The sequence below is a fragment of the Pecten maximus genome, chromosome 16 (genome assembly GCF_902652985.1).
Source record: "Pecten maximus chromosome 16, xPecMax1.1, whole genome shotgun sequence".
Classification (NCBI taxonomy): Eukaryota; Metazoa; Mollusca; class Bivalvia; order Pectinida; family Pectinidae; genus Pecten; species Pecten maximus.
Genome location: NC_047030.1, coordinates 26153465 through 26171269, shown reverse-complemented (window position 1 = coordinate 26171269; position 17805 = coordinate 26153465). Strand labels below are relative to the sequence as shown.

Sequence of the window (17805 nt, the reverse complement as noted above, 5' to 3'; positions counted from 1 at the left end):
AAACTAAAAAAAAAAAAATTTCCACAGAAGTGGACGTGTGCATGGGGAAAAACTACATTAGATTGAGTTTGATGGGCCTAAAGGAACTTGAGTTATGACAAGGAAACAAATTTTCTGTTTTTAGTAATAGTGACCTTGACCTTTAATTGACTTCAGACCTAAAAAGCAATTCCAAGCAAGCACTTTTGGTAAAAAAGATCTGCATGAAGTTTGATCCGTCCAAGGGAACCTGAGTTATTGCATGGAAACCTCTATGGGGACACCTCCAACGTAGTGATACCCACGTTTTCAGTATATGTCGCCTGCTTTTTGAAGGCACCACAAAAATGACCATTACCTTGTCACAATGTGTCCCTACAATGATGATTGGAGCTTTGGGAGCATGACAGACCACAGAGTTTAGCCAGAAATCCAATCCTGCATGCTCATATCCAAGTCGGATGTTCCACAGGAGCAAATACACAGCACGGTTAGACAGGAAAAACTGTAAAATCACAAACAACTCAAATCACAGTAGGGTCTCGTCAATGTAAATGTCTAGACAGAAAATACTGTAAACTTACACCAAATCAAACTACATCTGGCCCAACAGTCAACACTGTTAAACATTAATAATTGTACAAATAAACACAATTCATATTACACTTGGGTCTGAAATTACATGGTCTATACAACATGGTCTATATAACATCCACGATACCATGTACATATTGTCCAGATACGCTTGCTTCTGAAGTTTAATTAGTCTCATTTAATTAATATACATATATAATTACTTTCATTTGATAATCAGTCTGACGACAAAATTCAAAATATACATGCAGTTACATTACATGACCTTGACCTTATAAGTCCAATTAGTATACATCCATGTAATGTAAACTTCAATTTAACATTTTAACACAATTGACCGATGTGACCTTGAAAGTTCATGTAGCTAAAGGTCAAGTTTGAAACATTTGATGAACAAACTCGGTTTAAGCATATTATCCCTGATTTCTCTACTGACCCAACATTATCATGTTACTCTGGGCATTTGATTAATAGGAAGTTTTGAAGATTTAAAAAAACCTTTGACCTCTGTGATCTTGAACATACGTCAAGGCCATTCATTTGAAAAAACTTGGTTCACTTCTACGCAAGCAAGCTAAAAATAAATGTAAAATTTCATTGCTTTAAATTTGCATTGTTTGGACTAGGACCTACCTGGTGAGTGTTGTAATAGACAGTTTGTCCTGCGAAGTCCCACACATTGAAGGTCAAAGATTCGTCCTTGTTTTTAGTTTTCACTGTCCAGTCTGTGATGCTGATACCGTCTGTGATTTGTTCGCCGTAGTCCTGGTAATATGTATGTCGGGACGCAATTAATGTGCGTACAAGACTGAGGACAAAAAACAAAGCTCACATTATTAAACACTTCACAAACAGTCCTTAAATTAAAGAAATTCCTCAACAAAGATTCTGTTTCTACAATTTGATCTGAATACACGGACAAACTCAGATTATTGTATTTGACCAAATAAGGACACCTGCTTATCAGAATTTCTGATCTTGTCAGCACTTATTGATTGTTATATCATGAGTTTGCGTGAGAAAATTGCATCGTTTTCTCACATATTCCTGATATTGCTCTCACAAACAAATGATGTAACAATCAACACCTGCTCACAAGTGCAGACAACTCTGCATTACACAAAGATGAAATAAGCACAACCTCAACTTCTTCAGGAAAAGAGTATGGGATGTTGATTAAAATGTTTCCATGGCAGCTGCAATATACCGCTCCGCTAGAGTGATCACACCTCTTTAACTTGATTGGTTGAGCGTAAGACTTGAACGCCAGAGGTCCCGGTTTTGATCCCTAGCGGAGGCAGTGTTTTGGATTTAATTCTACCATGTTTGCTATGCAACGCCAGTTTTGATTGGTTTAAAACCATGTATTATTTTCCAATAACCCACGCTCGTGCCAATAATACACGCTCGTGAGTCACGACTGTTACAATTTTATATATCTAATATTCACCCATTTTATAAAAGGTTACTATAGCCGAGTGGGCTAATGGGTTAGTCTTTCAATAAACTTTAATCACGACGCGAGTTCGAATCCTACGGAAGGCCCCCTTTTTTTTTTCTTTTTTTTTCTTTTTTTTATCCTTTTTTTTTTAATTTTCAAAATCAATGCCATGATAGATGCTCTTGATCGTAGTACTGTATTGCCTGTATATTTCATCAACAAATAATGCAATACTCAGGAAATAAATTACAAGGTTTTCCCGGGGTTTCTTTGCTGTTTTTCTATTAGAAAGAGGTCGATCTCTTAACTAAACAGTACATGGTAGAATAGAAATAATCAACTTTGACTCGTGTATTGTTGCAGGATATACAACGAGGACGAGGATATTTTGCAATTTTAATTAATAACTCAGGCCTGCGGCCTTCGTTATTAATTTAATTGCAAAATATCCTCGTCCTCGTTGTATATCCTGCAACAATACAAGAATCATCGTTAATTATTTCTTAATTAATCATGCCCTATGTCACAAATATAAAAAGTTCTTTCTCTGTGACCTGTCGATATAATCTTCAGTCCTTTAACCAAAGACTCTCGATTGTTCTCACTACATAAATACTGACGGAAACTTTTTCCTGAACACGGTTTTATTAAACGCACCAGTTTTGTGTTTTTATCAGTGCACAGTACAATTATCCGGTCGAATATGGTCAATTTATTTAAGCAATGATGTCATATTTTTTAGTTTCATTGGGGTATGAAAACATTTTTATTTGCAAACAAGCAAACAAATATTTTTTCTGACCCCTATGAAACTAAAAAATAATTGATATCAATGCTTAAAATTAATTTTTGAAACTCAATTTTCAAAATTAAGACATGTTTTAGGTAAAATTCAACTGATCCTATAAGGGATTCTTTTTCACAAATCAATACGCAAAGTCAATGGCCATATTGTGACGTCACATTTTTCGCACCATTTTGGGATTTTTTTCATAGAAGTATGAAAAAAAAAAAAAAATCTCAACCAATCAACAAGCTGCATTCTGTATACAAACAATAGAAAGTTAATTACATAAGATTGACAAGTTTCTTTCCATAAACAAAGGGCTATTACTGGAGTTTTGTTTATGACACTGTCAACCCAAGAGGAACTGGCCTACAAAATCTACAGTGCACGTACAGTATCTGTAGCAGACGCAGATTTTGGATTAGTGAATAACGGTCTGTAACTTATATTTAAAGTTATTGTTTTGTAGTTCAAGACACAATTTTCGCAGATAATTTCATAAGGATGCGATATTTATGTATTCTCTCAAGAGATACACCACACGCTAGTCAATGAAGATGATAGATTGATGCCTTTCCAGACTCAATGACTATTATATCTTACAGATTAGAAATGTTCATCATTACAACAATGATACAATTTATTACTTAGAACCTTTGAAGGCTCAACATTTAATTATCTCACAATTTGTATGTAAACAATACTTCTTCGTCTTCATGTATTCTTGTATTTTATATATGTTTTGGTGTTTTTGGATTGAAAATAAAAAGATTTCTAAATGAAAAAAAAACAAAAACAAAAAACAATAAGCAAAGTTAGTGCATACAGCTAGGTAAGGGGTCTAAAATCAAATATCTATCAATATACCTTGTTTTCCCTGCTCCACCAAGCCCCACCATCATCAGCTTGGTACGCCTACATTGGACAGAGCCAGACAACAGACGTTTTAGGTATCCAAACACTGCATTAAACCCTCGTGCCACAACTTCTTTGGGTGGAGTCTTCAAAGTGGGACAGTACTTCAGGTTGATTTCTGGAAATAAACAAAAAGAGTCAACAATATTCTTTAACTTGTCCCACAACGACTAGTTTTTAAAAATGGAAAGTACCAGTGCAGTGTATACATCTGGCAATGAATTCTTCTGGAAACCAAATTCGTGCAGGGTCTATGCCTATTATTGTGAAGAAAATATCACCTTGACGTAAAATGTTGCAGGATATTGAAAAGTCAGTATTGATTATTATGTGACCAGAAGCTTTTGTTTTTATGAGAATAATACTTACAAACGTACCATAACGCAGAATATCAATCACTGAAAAGGACGCCATGAAAATGCTCGCAATATTCTTTGCAATTTTACGTCATAGTAATATGTTCGTCAAGATAATAGGTATGGACCTTGTACAGTTTCTGTATGCATTTTGAAAATCAATACATATATAATAGACCAGAAATTTTAACATAAATTATGTGAATCCAGTTAAGATACAACAAAGAATGTAATAGTCCTTTAGAGCAACAAAGCTGGAAGCCAGCTCAAAATCTGTCCTTTCCAGAGGAGATCCTTGAGTAAAAAGGCCTAAAAATGGCTTTTTCCTAGGAGTGGAGCATGTTGGATTGATGCTTTAGAACCATAAAGACTGCAATATATTTAGAGGGATTCTAAACTGATTCAGGAGACCAAGCCATCGGTAATTCACCTTTCATTGGGAGTTCACCCACACTGCTACTGAGGCTTTCTAGGTAGGGGTTGTTGGACACATCCAGACTTGTCAGAGCTTTTAAACTCTTCATCTCATCTGGAATCTGTTTCAATCCATGGAAAGACAACTCCAATCGCTCCAGACTGGTTAGATTAAAAATCACACCAGGGACTCCTCCAGCTGTGTAATCAAAAGATTTTAATTAAAATGGAAAATCGATTACTGTTACAGATTTCTCAGGTCATGGTGGTTTGGTTAGTTTCATAGAAGCGAATATTCAGAGTATTCATTTTATACACAAACAATTATTTTCTATGTGTTTTCAAAAATAATACTGATCTTCATAAAAAAAATCTAGCAGATATTATTGCAGATAAATTTCATAAATTTGATATGCAAATATATAAAGCGCAGTTTGAGAAGGATTTCCAAATCTGAGCTCTCCAGTTTTGATACCAACAGTAATGTATAGAATATGCTACTGTGGTATAGACTTACTTGCAGTATAGGCGAGGTCCTTGATACCAAACCTTGGATACATGCTGAACAAGAGAGTATTCATTTCCAGTAGTTCTTCCTTCTCCAGAGTCCCCGAGGCATCTTTATCCACCTTACTGAACAACTCAAACTGTTCCTGTAAAAAAGCAGAAAAAAAACCCTAGAGATATATTGATGTTTGTGTGTGGGGTTTATTGCCCCATGAGCAGCCAGGATCATTTTGAGACCGGGTCTCCTGGTAGTAGTTGGTGACTACCGCACTGATCAACATATTGGAGGCCCCTTTGCATGCCGCCCAGAGCAAAGTGGTTTGCCCAAAGACACAACCATGACAGCACAGACCAGCCCATTTCTCAGCTTCCCGAGAAACACAAACTGACGTGGGTAGGGGCAGTATCGAACCACGTACTTCGGATCTTCACCTGAGGTTACGTGGCCAGTGCTCTAACAGACTGAGGTATTGTGACCCCCTGTATACATTGATGCATTCTAAGACATGCACACAGATAATCACCATATACATGTATATTTATTTTGCTCACACCTGGTGATTAATGAGTCAACATCAATACATACAGGTATATTTGGGAGTCAAAGTGCTAGCAGATAATATGCTATTTCATTTTCCCATGATACTGGCTCATTGTCTACATCTTTGACTTAATGTGTTGACCTCCTGCGCTTGTAAGTGAGTTAATTTTGATAGTAATTAATTAGTTATTAAGCAATACTTTCACAGATACAGTTATACAGGGGAAGAAGAAAAAAGTGAAAAAAAAAATACATATTAATTATAAGTTAAAATTACATTGAATCTACCTACCTTTTCATCAAGCATAGCCCCAAATACTGTGTACTGGTTCAATATGGTCTTAAATGTCTGGAAAGTTGGTCGGGATTTTCCTGACACAAGATCTGGAAACCAGGGAATTCCAGAAAGGTTGAGGTAAGTCAAAGCCAGCTGCCCAAAGGATTCTGGGATTGCGGAAATCAAATTGGATGCCAAGGAGAGCTCTGTCAACTCCTTCATATGAACGATGGGTTCAAGGTCTCCAATCTTCCCAATGTTGTCAGCATGGAGGGATTTCAGGGACAGGAGACTCCATACTACTTTAGGAATTTCTTTGAATGGATTGTCAGAAATGTCCAGGAAAGTCAAAACATCCTTGAGGGATGAAAGATCTTCCGGAAGTTGCGTGATTTGATTTTTACTGATGTTGAGGTGCGATAACCAGATTGTCCTGTCAAATCCTCCGGGTAACTTTTGAAGATGATTTTCGCTCAAATCTAGTTCTTCCATTTTTACGAATTTCCCCAGAAAGTCAGCTGGGAGTTCTTTGAGCCCATTCTTTCTGAAGTCAAGCTTCTGTAAGAACTGATACATCATCTGAAATCTGTCCACGGTGATAGACTTCATGTCTTGCCCAGCTGAGAGCGCCAGGCCATGTGCCAAACAGCTGTTGATGCCTGTTGTTTTAAATCCATGCGAGAGATCAAACACTTTGCTGAGTTCTGAACAGGCTGTTTTGTCTCCCTGGATGTTTGTGAGAATGGTCTGTAAAAACATAATTACAGGTTAGAAGTGGCCACAAAGTTTTTATGAGAAATAGTGAGAATAATAATGACTTTTTGTATAATTGTGGCTTATTTTAAAGTTATGATGGGAATCATGCATTTGCACATGTATCAAATTCAGGCTGATAAAATTTTCCTATTCTCAAACCATATATATCAATATTACATATAAGATTATGTATAAGATCGAGCAACTCCATATCCACAGGCATATATTACAATGTATGGAAGGGTCCTATTGGGTATACGGGGGAGGGCAAGTGATAAACAGCTAAACCTGTCTAATTCAACACCATGGGAGAGTGGCCATTTTGGTCGTATTAGACAGGTTCTACTGTACAGTAATCTATTATAAGATTGAAATAAATTTAATACACACATTGATTTTGATAAAATTGAACAGAACCTAATTAAGATAGATCCGTGTAGGATATTACAGAAATGATGTATTTATATCATTATTTTATCAAAACCAATATTCCAAATTTAATGCATTACCAATCATTATCCATTCCTAAATTTATACCAACCACGATACTGGAAAGCTATATTGTATATATCACAGACTTTGTTTTTTCATTGTCCATCAGGTGCATATTCACCTACATGGTACAAACGCATTTATCTTATCGTGTATACATTGTGTGCACATCACACATCACGCAATTTGTGATCTCACAACTGTATGTGCTTCATGAACTTCATGAACTGTTCATGAAAAGTCATGAACTCAAACAAATAAATGTTCATGAAAAAGTTGTTCATGAACAGTTCATGAATCATATTCATCAAGTTCATCAAAGAAAATGTGTTTAAAAATAGATTCATGAAAGTTCATGAAAGGTTCATGAATTATCCATGAAAGGTTCATGAATAGTCCATGAAAGGTTTGTGATATTTTTTCATGAACAGTTCATGAACTACTTGATTCATGAACTATTGGTAATGGCCATTTCACTTTAATGGTACTATTCATGAACTGTTCATGAACTATTCATGAAATTTTGTTGGGATATATATATGTAAGTGGTGTGGAGTATGATTATATATTGAATATAGATTCATTGTCATTTAAAGGACTTACCATGTGGATGTCCACTGTCAGGCCTAGTTCCTTGTTCAGCTGTTCAACTTGACTAAGCCACAACAGATAGATGTAGAAAATGCGACGCAGTCTCGTCTCCGTCAAATCAAGCTGTAAAATCATGAATTATCAAACCTATCAATTAAACATTGATCGTTAGTCGCCCCTGATGACTATGTAGTGGATTACAACAGGTTTGTTCTGCACCAGTTGAATGTAAAACAGAAATATACATGTTTTATATGATAATTTAGGTCACCTTTAAGATATACACATATATATGTAATTAAACAAGTCTAGAATTTATAATAATTAAATTTTATGAAAGTCTTGAAAGTTTTTGTAATAAATTGTGAGCCTAAAATTTTCGAGATGAATTTCAATGAAATTTCAGATGAAATAATAACCCTATTAATTAAAAGTATTATCTATCAATAATTCAGAAAACTTTCAAATTGACATGTGTTAAAGTCATAATGTGAAGACAAAATTAAATGAAGGAAGCCATTTTGTAGTACAATTTACAACTCAGGATGTACAATGTCATTATCTATATTTTGATGACTCAATCTAATTCTGACTAACGAAGGGTAGATTAATTATTACACTAGTGACATATATACCTACATATTTTAATTATAGTACACAAGCAGATTCACTGAATAACAGGCTGGTTATGTTATTAATTAGTTATCTATTGAAGTACAGAACAAGCTTAATCCTGTTACATTAAGATATATTAAGAACTTACCACGTCAGGTGTGAGAGCCCCTTGAACACCTTTGATTATTTTCATTGGAGGGTTTGGTAAAATTTCCTTCAAAATAAAAACACCCAAAATAAGCAACTTGATCCAAACTTTTCGTGGGCCTCAAATTAATTATCATATAACACGTTTTATTATCCGTCATTAATTCTATATGTCTTAATTTTCTTTTATAAATCTAGACAATGTATAGGCCCATTCAATTCCTCTGACACCTATTAATTCCATATTCGCTGTGGGATATTTAACTGGTCTGGAATCCCAGTGCCAGGAATGTAAATTTCCATTAAAACTTTTTATAAGGTTATTACTAACAGTACTTCACAGTAGATTCTAGTTAAGGAGATGTAGCTAGGTTCTTTCAGATATTTATGTAAATACTAAAGCATGTGGAACTCACCTTTTGGATAAGTAGACCGACATAACAGTTAGCCAGGTAGGAAGCTACATGGCTCATCTGTGTATCTTTGCTGTGTTTGACAAGGCTCAGTCCTTCATGATCAACAAAGTGGAGAAGCTCCATTCCTAAACAAAGAGGAAAACACCATCAGGTAAAAACTTGTAGTTCATCACAATATAATTACATAGGAAACGGATCACCTGTCTGACGCTTACTGTTTTCAGACTACAGGAAGTGGATCACATGACAAATACTGTTACATGTAACATGACACAGGAAGTGGATCACATGACAAATACTGTTAACAGGACCAGGAAGTGGATTACATGACAAATACTGTTACATGTAACATGACACAGGAAGTGGATCACATGACAAATACTGTTAACAGGACCAGGAAGTAGATTACATGACAAATAATGTTAACAGGACAAAGGAAGTGGATCACATGACAAATACTGTAAACAGGACACAGGAAGTGGATCACATGACAAATACTGTTAACAGGACACAGGAAGTGGATCACATGACAAATACTGTTAACAGGACACAGGAAGTGGATCACATGACAAATACTGTTAACAGGACACAGGAAGTGGATCACATGACAAATACTGTTAACAGGACACAGGAAGTGGATCACATGACAAATATTGTTAACAGCTAGGACACAGGAAGTGGATCACATGTCTGACACTTACTGTTGCCAGGACACAGAAGGTGGATCATCTGATCTGTTTTGTTGACGATCTGCTGTAGAGAAGGATACATCAACATGGTCTCACTTAGACTGGCGGGCAGCAGACAGAAAAACTTGAATTTGTTGTTGAAGAAGTCAACAACAGCAGGTGTTAGTGTACATTTCTTCATAGCAACAAATTCCAAACCTGTGAACAAATATTGTTTATTATTATACATAGAACAGCAGGATTTTTTGCATTTTTCTTCCTCAATATTTTCAGTATTTGTTATACAAAACTTTAACAAATGTATCATGAACAAGCATGCTGGTTATTGCAATAAAGCAATATGTCCCCAACCCACCTCCGATAAAGTTAGTAAAAGTGACCTTGACCCATCCCCAAAAACCCTGAAACTCGAACTTGGTCTGTAGTTACTCATACTGAAGTCACATACCAACTTTCACCAACATACATTGTACCTTGTACCTTAGTGGACGGACTGACGACGGGGCCTTGCCCCCCCCCCCCCCCCCCCCCCCCCCCCCGGTTTCAAGGAGACTTTTGTTTTATATACATGTACCAGACTGAGTGATGAATATTTAAGAAAAAAGATAAATTACAGAAGATAGACATCTTTTGAACTTTGACCTTTATATATGTGACCTCATTTTAGAAATAAAACATGACATCACTTCCTGTCTTACTTACGTCTCACAGTGTCTTTGGAAGAAGTACATGACATCACTTCCTGATTGCCAATATCTGAAGCATATCCAAGCTTCTGGAGGACGTCATTTTCAACATCCGGTTGGGTTCCCTCACATTGAGCCTTTTATTGTACACAACAGATGATCATCATCAAGTAATATTTGTTATACCATTATAATACACAGACATACATTACTGTAGATAATAATTAGATGTCAATTTCCTGTAGTGAAAAATATCATGAAAACATTTCACTGTACAACTATAGTAAATTCTGACAACAGCAGTTAAAACATGATTGTATATTGTGAAACTCAAAGAGGAAGACAGAAATTATAAAAAATGTCTGTAAGACATAAATGACCACTTGACACCCCAAAACACAGTTTGGTGAGGATCACATCAGCAGTTCCTGAGATTAGCTAATTACACTGGGACAGGACAGGTGACTGACAAAAAGGCAAACTTCCGATAATGCAAATAACTTTTTTTGCCTGGTTACAATTTCACTGAAGGCATTTTGATAATTTTAAAGGAAACATACAATTAAATAAATGTCTGTACATTGTATACGACTCTATAGCTATAAAGTATACATTGTTTTTAATGGTACAATGGTACATCAATATTTCAGTTTACCTCATTAAAGAATTCGTATGGAATAGGGAGCTGTCCAATTTCCTGTAGGTAATCATACCACTCAAATTCCTGAGGCCTTCCTGTGGAAAAACAATAATAGATCATGTCCTGTGGTGACAATAACATATATACAATGGGAGATCATGTCCTGTGGTGACAATAACAATGGGAGATCATGTCCTGTGGTGACAATAACAATGGGAGATCATGTCCAGTGGTGACAATAACAATGGGAGATCATGTCCTGTGTTGACAATAACAATGGGAGATCATGTCCTGTGGTGACAATAACAATGGGAGATCATGTCCAGTGGTGACAATAACAACAAGGATGGATAGTATTGCAACAGCAATACAAAGTCCCCTGCCTGAACCAGGAGTGCAACTATTTATTTCCCATTTTTTAAACTACGTGTTATACTGATCACGTATACCAAGTTTCGTTAAAATCGGAGTAGTACTTTAGGAGTTGTCCGGACAAGCCTCAACCAATGAGAAGCCAGCAGCCATTTTGAAAAATGAATTTTTGAAAAATAAAAATGTGGGATGCGAAACTACATGTTATACTGATCATGTATACCAAGTTTCGTTAAAATCGGAGTAGTACTTTAGGAGAAGTTGTCCGGACAAGTCTCAACCAATGAGAAGTCGGCGGTCATTTTGAAAATTGGTTTTTCGAAAGAAAAAAATGTGGGATGCACAACTATATGTTATACTGATCATGTATACAAAGTTTCATTAAAATCGGAGTAGTACTTTAGGAGGAGTTGTCCGGACAAGCCTCAACCAATGAGAAGCCGGCAGCCATTTTGAAAAATGAATTTTTGAACAAAAAATGTGGGAGGCACAACTACATGTTATACTGATCATGTATACCAAGTTTCATTAAAATCGGAGAAGTACTTGAGAAGGAGTTGTCCGGACAAGTCTCAACCATGAGAAGTCGGCGCCATTTTGAAAATTTGTTTTTTCGAAAAAAAAAATGTGGGATGCACAACTACATGTCATACTGATCAAGTATACCAAGTTTCATTAAAATCGGAGTAGTACTTTAGGAGGAGTTGTCCGGACAAGCCTCAACCAATGAGAAGTCGGCGGCCATTTTGAAAAATGAATTTCTGAAAAAAAAATGTGGGATGCACAACTACATGTTATACTGATCATGTATACCAAGTTTCATTAAAATCGGATTAGTACTTTAGGAGGAGTTGCCCGGACAAGTCCAAACCAATGAGAAGTCGGCGGCCATTTTGAAAATTGGTTTTTCAAAATAAAAAATATAAGATGCACAACTACATGTTATACTGATCATGTATACCAAGTTTCATTAAAATCGGAGTAGTACTTTAGAAGGAGTTGTCCGGACAACTATTGCGTGACAGACAGACAGACGGCCGGACGGAGGGTAAACCTATAGTCCCCCCGTTTTTCAAACGGCAGGGGACTAATAACAGATCATGTCCTGTGGTGACAATAACAATGGGAGATCATGTCCTGTGGTGACAATAAGATATAAACAATGGGAGATCGAAGAGGTTCCTGATACCAAACATTAAATGATCTGCTCACATTCTGTATAAGTTTCACATTATGTTTTCTCTTCTCCTATTTATATGTTGTATTTGACAATCATTGCAAGCAGATTTACTAGAATAAAATATGTCTTTAACATTGAAAACAATTTGTGATACTTAGAATTTAGAAATAACAATAATCTGTAACTGTCAATGTCTGGCATCTTGATTTCTTAACAGTTCTCATTGATCTGGTTTATCTGGTCAATCCAAAAAGAAATTGCACACAATGGATACATTATAATAACTGATCAGTCCCCAAATGTAATGTTACATAATTATGTACTTTTTTTGTATGTTATGAACAACAATGGTAAATTATACATCTAAAATTTCAGATAAAGCTCTTTCACTTAATACTGAGAAATACTGGTAACAACTTATACCTTTACAAATCCAAATGTAAGATTGTTGCTTGCGGATTTTTTTTTAATGACTCCGGATCCCTTTTATATATTAAAACAAGAAGACTGCTAAAGTAATACTTGTACCCTACCAGCCCCCGCTAAAAATAGTAACAGTGACCTTGATTATGACCTTGATCCAAAAACCCTGAAACTCAAAATTGTATCCAAAGATATAATATGATCCTTTATCATTATGTGAAATTTGATAAAATTCCCATAAAGGCCCTGTCACACTGTTGCGTATCGTACTAGCGTATGCCAGCGTATGAAAATTATCACTCATACGCTGGTATACGCTGACATACGCTAGGGGTACGTTAGGCATAGGTTGTATATGTTTCAAACACGCTGGCATACGCTGGCATACGCTGAGGCAGAAATAAATTTTTGAGCATGTTCAAAAATTTTGTGCGTATACGGACATATGGTTAATACGCTAAGCATACGCTAGGCATACGCTGAATACGCTAGAGGTACGATATAGATACGTTACTCATCTTGGCGTATGCCTGACGATTGAGTAACATATTTAACATACAACTAGCATATTATTGGCATACGGCCAGCGTATTCTCAGCGTATTGCCAGCGTTTTGATAAAGTGTATATATCGGCTCCCATTTCTAGCTCATCTTCAGTTCTTCGTACGCTGGGCATACACAGTTCATCGCTGACATTCGCTGTCAATACGCTTTCAATACGCTGGCCATACGCTACTCATAGGTTCAATACAGTAAGTATACGCTCAATTCTGTATTTTCAAGGGCTTTTTGTGCGTATGAAAATTATATTATGAATTTTCATACGCAACTCATACGTTTCTCTCATACGCAACAGTGTGACAGGGCCATAAGGAATTGAAATAAAGTCGCTACACTAGAGCCCTAATAATCTTTGGTGTTACACACATATATTGAGAGGAAACCTATAGCCCCCAGTTTCATCCGCTGGGGACTAATAAACACTTTATTGGTAAAACTTACACTCGCCTCTCGATCACTTTCTCAGAAATACCACTAACATGTTTTACTGGGAGATATACAGGTGATTTCAAAAACAAAATATTTTTGTTTTCTGAACAGTTGTTTTCTTCAAATTGAAATAACAACAATCACTTGGTAGATGAATGGACAACGGACCATGGGCAGAAGGCCATCTGAACAGCCAACCATCTGGGCCCAGTTGTTCAAAAGATGATTAGGCTAATGACATTTTAACAACATTTTTCAAATCCTGATATAATAATTTCTGGTAGAACTTACTTGACAAAACTTTATGAAACTCTGTAATTCTTAATTATCTTCCAACTGGCATAATTTAAAGACGACATACTCGCACGTTTTGCAACAAATGAGAAATAAAATTTTCACTAATCAAGTGATTAAGCTAATCATCTTTTGAACAACTGGGCCCTGATAATTGGAAGGTCTCAAAATGTAACGGACACATGATTCAATATGAGACATTGGAGGGATATATATTTCAAGACCTTTTTCTATATTGGAATCTTTTGATTTCTACATGTTGTCATGGAAACTCACCTTTGGGTTTCTGCAATTCTGTAGTATAGTTGTGGTTGGGTGAATTAGCATTTAAAGCCATGTAGCCAATAGGATGGAGATCCTTGGATTCCGGTTCAGTCCAATAGTCATATCTTTTTGTCCAGCCATCAAAATGGATCAATAAACGGCCATCTGTTTCACTAATTTTTGCTGTAAAAGACATGTATTTTCATATTGCTTTTGTTAAAACAGTTTAGCATGACCTTCTAATTTATATTAAGATATAATATTACATATAATTGAATAAAAATATCTAAAAAATTTGAGACATAATTACATGTATATTGTGTCCAACCGACTGTTGGCCATTTTGTTTTTCTGATCAGAATCAAAACTGCAAGGGCATAACTAGGGAAAGAGGGCACCAACAAACAAAATTGAGAAATTTCCTTCCAGGACTCCTCCAAAAATATCAATAACAAGAATGATTTAAGGATAGATAGATAACAGTTAATTTGGGTATCTGACCATCTGATGATGTTTAGGACAGACAGACGACAGGTAATCTGAGTATCTGACCATCTGATAATGTTTAGGACAGACAGACAACAGGTAATCTGAGTATCTGACCATCTGATGATGTTTAGGACAGACAGACGACAGTTAATTTGGGTATCCGACCATCTGGTGATGTTTAGGACAGACGACAAGTAATCTGAGTATCTGACCATCTGATGATGTTTAGGACAGACAGACAACAGGTAATCTGAGTATCTGACCATCTGATCATGTTTTGGACAGACAGACGACAGGTAATTTGAGTATCTGACCATCTGATAATGTTTAGGACAGACAGACGACAGGTAATTTGAGTATCTGACCATCTGATCATGTTTAGGACAGACAGACCACAGGTAATCTGAGTATCTGACCATCTGATCATGTTTAGGACAGACAGACGACAGGTAATTTGAGTATCTGATCATCTGATGATGTCTAGCTCAAACTATACTAACATACAGTTGCAGCACAAACAAGTGAGGGATTCAGGCGGTCCAATGCTTCAAGTCGCATTCCTTCAACGACTTCTGTTGACTTTGAAGGCTGCAAGGATAATCATTAACAAATTAGAAAAAGTGTGTATATACAGCTAAGAATATTTTTTATGGTAAATTGTGATATAACACTCAATAGTGTGTTACTAAAGTAAAAACAGTGACTCAATACAGGCATGAGTCAATGTGTCACTATTTGGTATTAATACAAAAAGACTCACCACAGACAGAAATCAATTGTGTCTTTTTTTGGAGTAAAAGACACATTGACTCATTGTGCAGAAGTCAATTGTGTCAATATCTCTGGAGTAAAAGTCTCAACCTCACAACAGGCAGAAATCAATTGTGTCTTATTTTGGAGCACAATACATAGAATAAATACAGGCATGAGTCAATGAGCCCAATTGATATAAAAAATAAAGGTTTGAGACTCACCGTTGGAAGAAGGCCGTGAACCATCACTGTTGTACTTGAATCAGATACATGAGACCCAGTTAACTTCACTTTTACTTTCCTTGCTGGAATACTGATAGCCATGATCAGTTGCTCCTGTATAATGAAGCTAAATGAGTAGAGAGGCTGTCCCTCGAGACTGGGCCCAGGACTCAACTGGAGAGCTATTGTCTCCCCGAGCTCCACGGCTGGCAGGTTCACCAAAACCTTTTTCTCTGAGGCAGAACTAGCTACCAGTACCTTGGTTTTCAGATCTATGTTGTAACACATCTCTCCCTCTCCTCCTAGCCTAGAAGTAAAGGAAAATCTGTTCTTACTTACATTTTTATATGACTTTGTATAATTCCTGGTTGATTTTCCACATTCAACATTTAAAGAGTATTATACTAAAGGTGTAAATGTATAAACCAAACCTGTGGAGGGGTTCTCAAGATTTCCCTTAATTTGGACAAGATGGGACAGTGGGACAGGTTGAGACAGAGCGGGATGGGACATTGGGACAGTGAGAAAGGGTGGGACAGTATTTGGGAAAGGGTGAGACAGAGTGGGACGGGACAGGATGGGACAGGGTGAGACAGTGCAGGATGGGACAGGGTGAGACAGTGCAGGATGGGACAGGACAGGACAACAGGACCGAGGGGGACGGGGTGGGACAGGACAGAACAGTACAGCAGGGCAGAGGGGGATGGAGCAAGATGGGACAGGGGGACAGAGGGGGACGGGATGAGACGGGACAGGACAGCGGGACAGAGGTGGATAGAGTGGGATGGGACAGTGGGATGGAGCGGGACAGAATGGGACGGGATGGGACAGTGGGATGGGATGGGACGGAGTGGGACAGGAAGGGATGGGACACTCACAGGACAGGACAGCAGGTCCCAGAGCAGGATGGGAGGGGATCTGAGGGGATGGGAGGGGGGACAGGACAGGACAGTTACATGTATACAATGGATGGCAATAAAAACTTACATTAAGAAGATAGACACATTGGAAGGATTTCCTTCAAGGAAAGTCACCTTCCATAAGTTCTGTTCATAAGGAGTCATGCTGGACCTGAATGTAACATCAGAGCTTTCCTTTCCAGGTAGGAAACTAATGCAGTTTCCATTCTGCTTGACTTTCTCTGTATCTTTTGGTAGCTGCAGTTTACTATCAGTCAGAAAACTAGCTGTAAGTTCTCTCTGTATTCTCTGCAAAGATAATTCAAACCTCCAACTTCAACCTGTGTATAAACTGTTTAAATATATACATGTACTTTTCTGTGATTCTATAGCATTTACCCAACAATGTCTGTTGTCTTCCAGTAAAATACAGACAAAATGAGACTTCATTGTCCTGCCATTAGACTACCTCATTATATATGTGTCAACAGTTTATACCCACAAAGTGCTGTAATATTACAGGATTGATATATAACTGTAGACATAAAAATTAACATATAATTTATTGATGGGGATATGGTATATCTCTTAAAATCACTGCTAAATGAAAAAAAAAATTAAATAATAATAGTGAAGAGCTATAATAATGTAACAACAAAAAAAAAGAATGACATGAAATAGATTACAAAATTATAGTATTTATACAGTTAGTATTGTTCAGTTTATCAATTATCAATAAATATTGATTTTCTATAATTGTAAGTAAAACATCATTATGAATTAGATATATTTTTCATTCTTTAATGCTGAATGTTATACCTGTCAGATTTGACACATTATTACACTGATAAATTCTATGTATGCTATGATGCCTACAAAGTTAAGTTCAAATATAAAGGCATTTCTCCCTCTCTCTGTTATAGATAAAATATTCTCCACTGAAAATATCCTTTCATGAGGGTTTACCAGTGAGGTTAATTTCACAATTTCTATGGGGATAACTTCTGAAATTTTTTTTTTACTGCACATTTTTCTTTTTTTAACTTTTCTATAAACACCACACACGTATCTGTGGC

General features: G+C 36.5%; 1 protein-coding gene across 1 annotated transcript in view; it reads right to left on the bottom strand.

Moving 5' to 3' along the window:
• LOC117344606 overlaps window positions 1–17805 on the bottom strand; it is an 80614-nt gene that overhangs the window by 25020 nt on the left and 37789 nt on the right. Inside the window, exons 17-32 of the mRNA XM_033907416.1 lie at window positions 16818–17038; window positions 15831–16137; window positions 15357–15444; window positions 14380–14550; window positions 10859–10938; window positions 10220–10340; window positions 9530–9715; window positions 8829–8953; window positions 8414–8479; window positions 7663–7773; window positions 5827–6558; window positions 5004–5139; window positions 4503–4685; window positions 3669–3834; window positions 1207–1381; window positions 338–484 (exon numbers count right to left, since the gene is read on the bottom strand). Of these exons, the coding sequence (XP_033763307.1) occupies window positions 338–484; window positions 1207–1381; window positions 3669–3834; window positions 4503–4685; window positions 5004–5139; window positions 5827–6558; window positions 7663–7773; window positions 8414–8479; window positions 8829–8953; window positions 9530–9715; window positions 10220–10340; window positions 10859–10938; window positions 14380–14550; window positions 15357–15444; window positions 15831–16137; window positions 16818–17038 (3015 nt within the window). The remainder of the gene's footprint in view (window positions 1–337; window positions 485–1206; window positions 1382–3668; window positions 3835–4502; window positions 4686–5003; window positions 5140–5826; window positions 6559–7662; window positions 7774–8413; window positions 8480–8828; window positions 8954–9529; window positions 9716–10219; window positions 10341–10858; window positions 10939–14379; window positions 14551–15356; window positions 15445–15830; window positions 16138–16817; window positions 17039–17805) is intronic.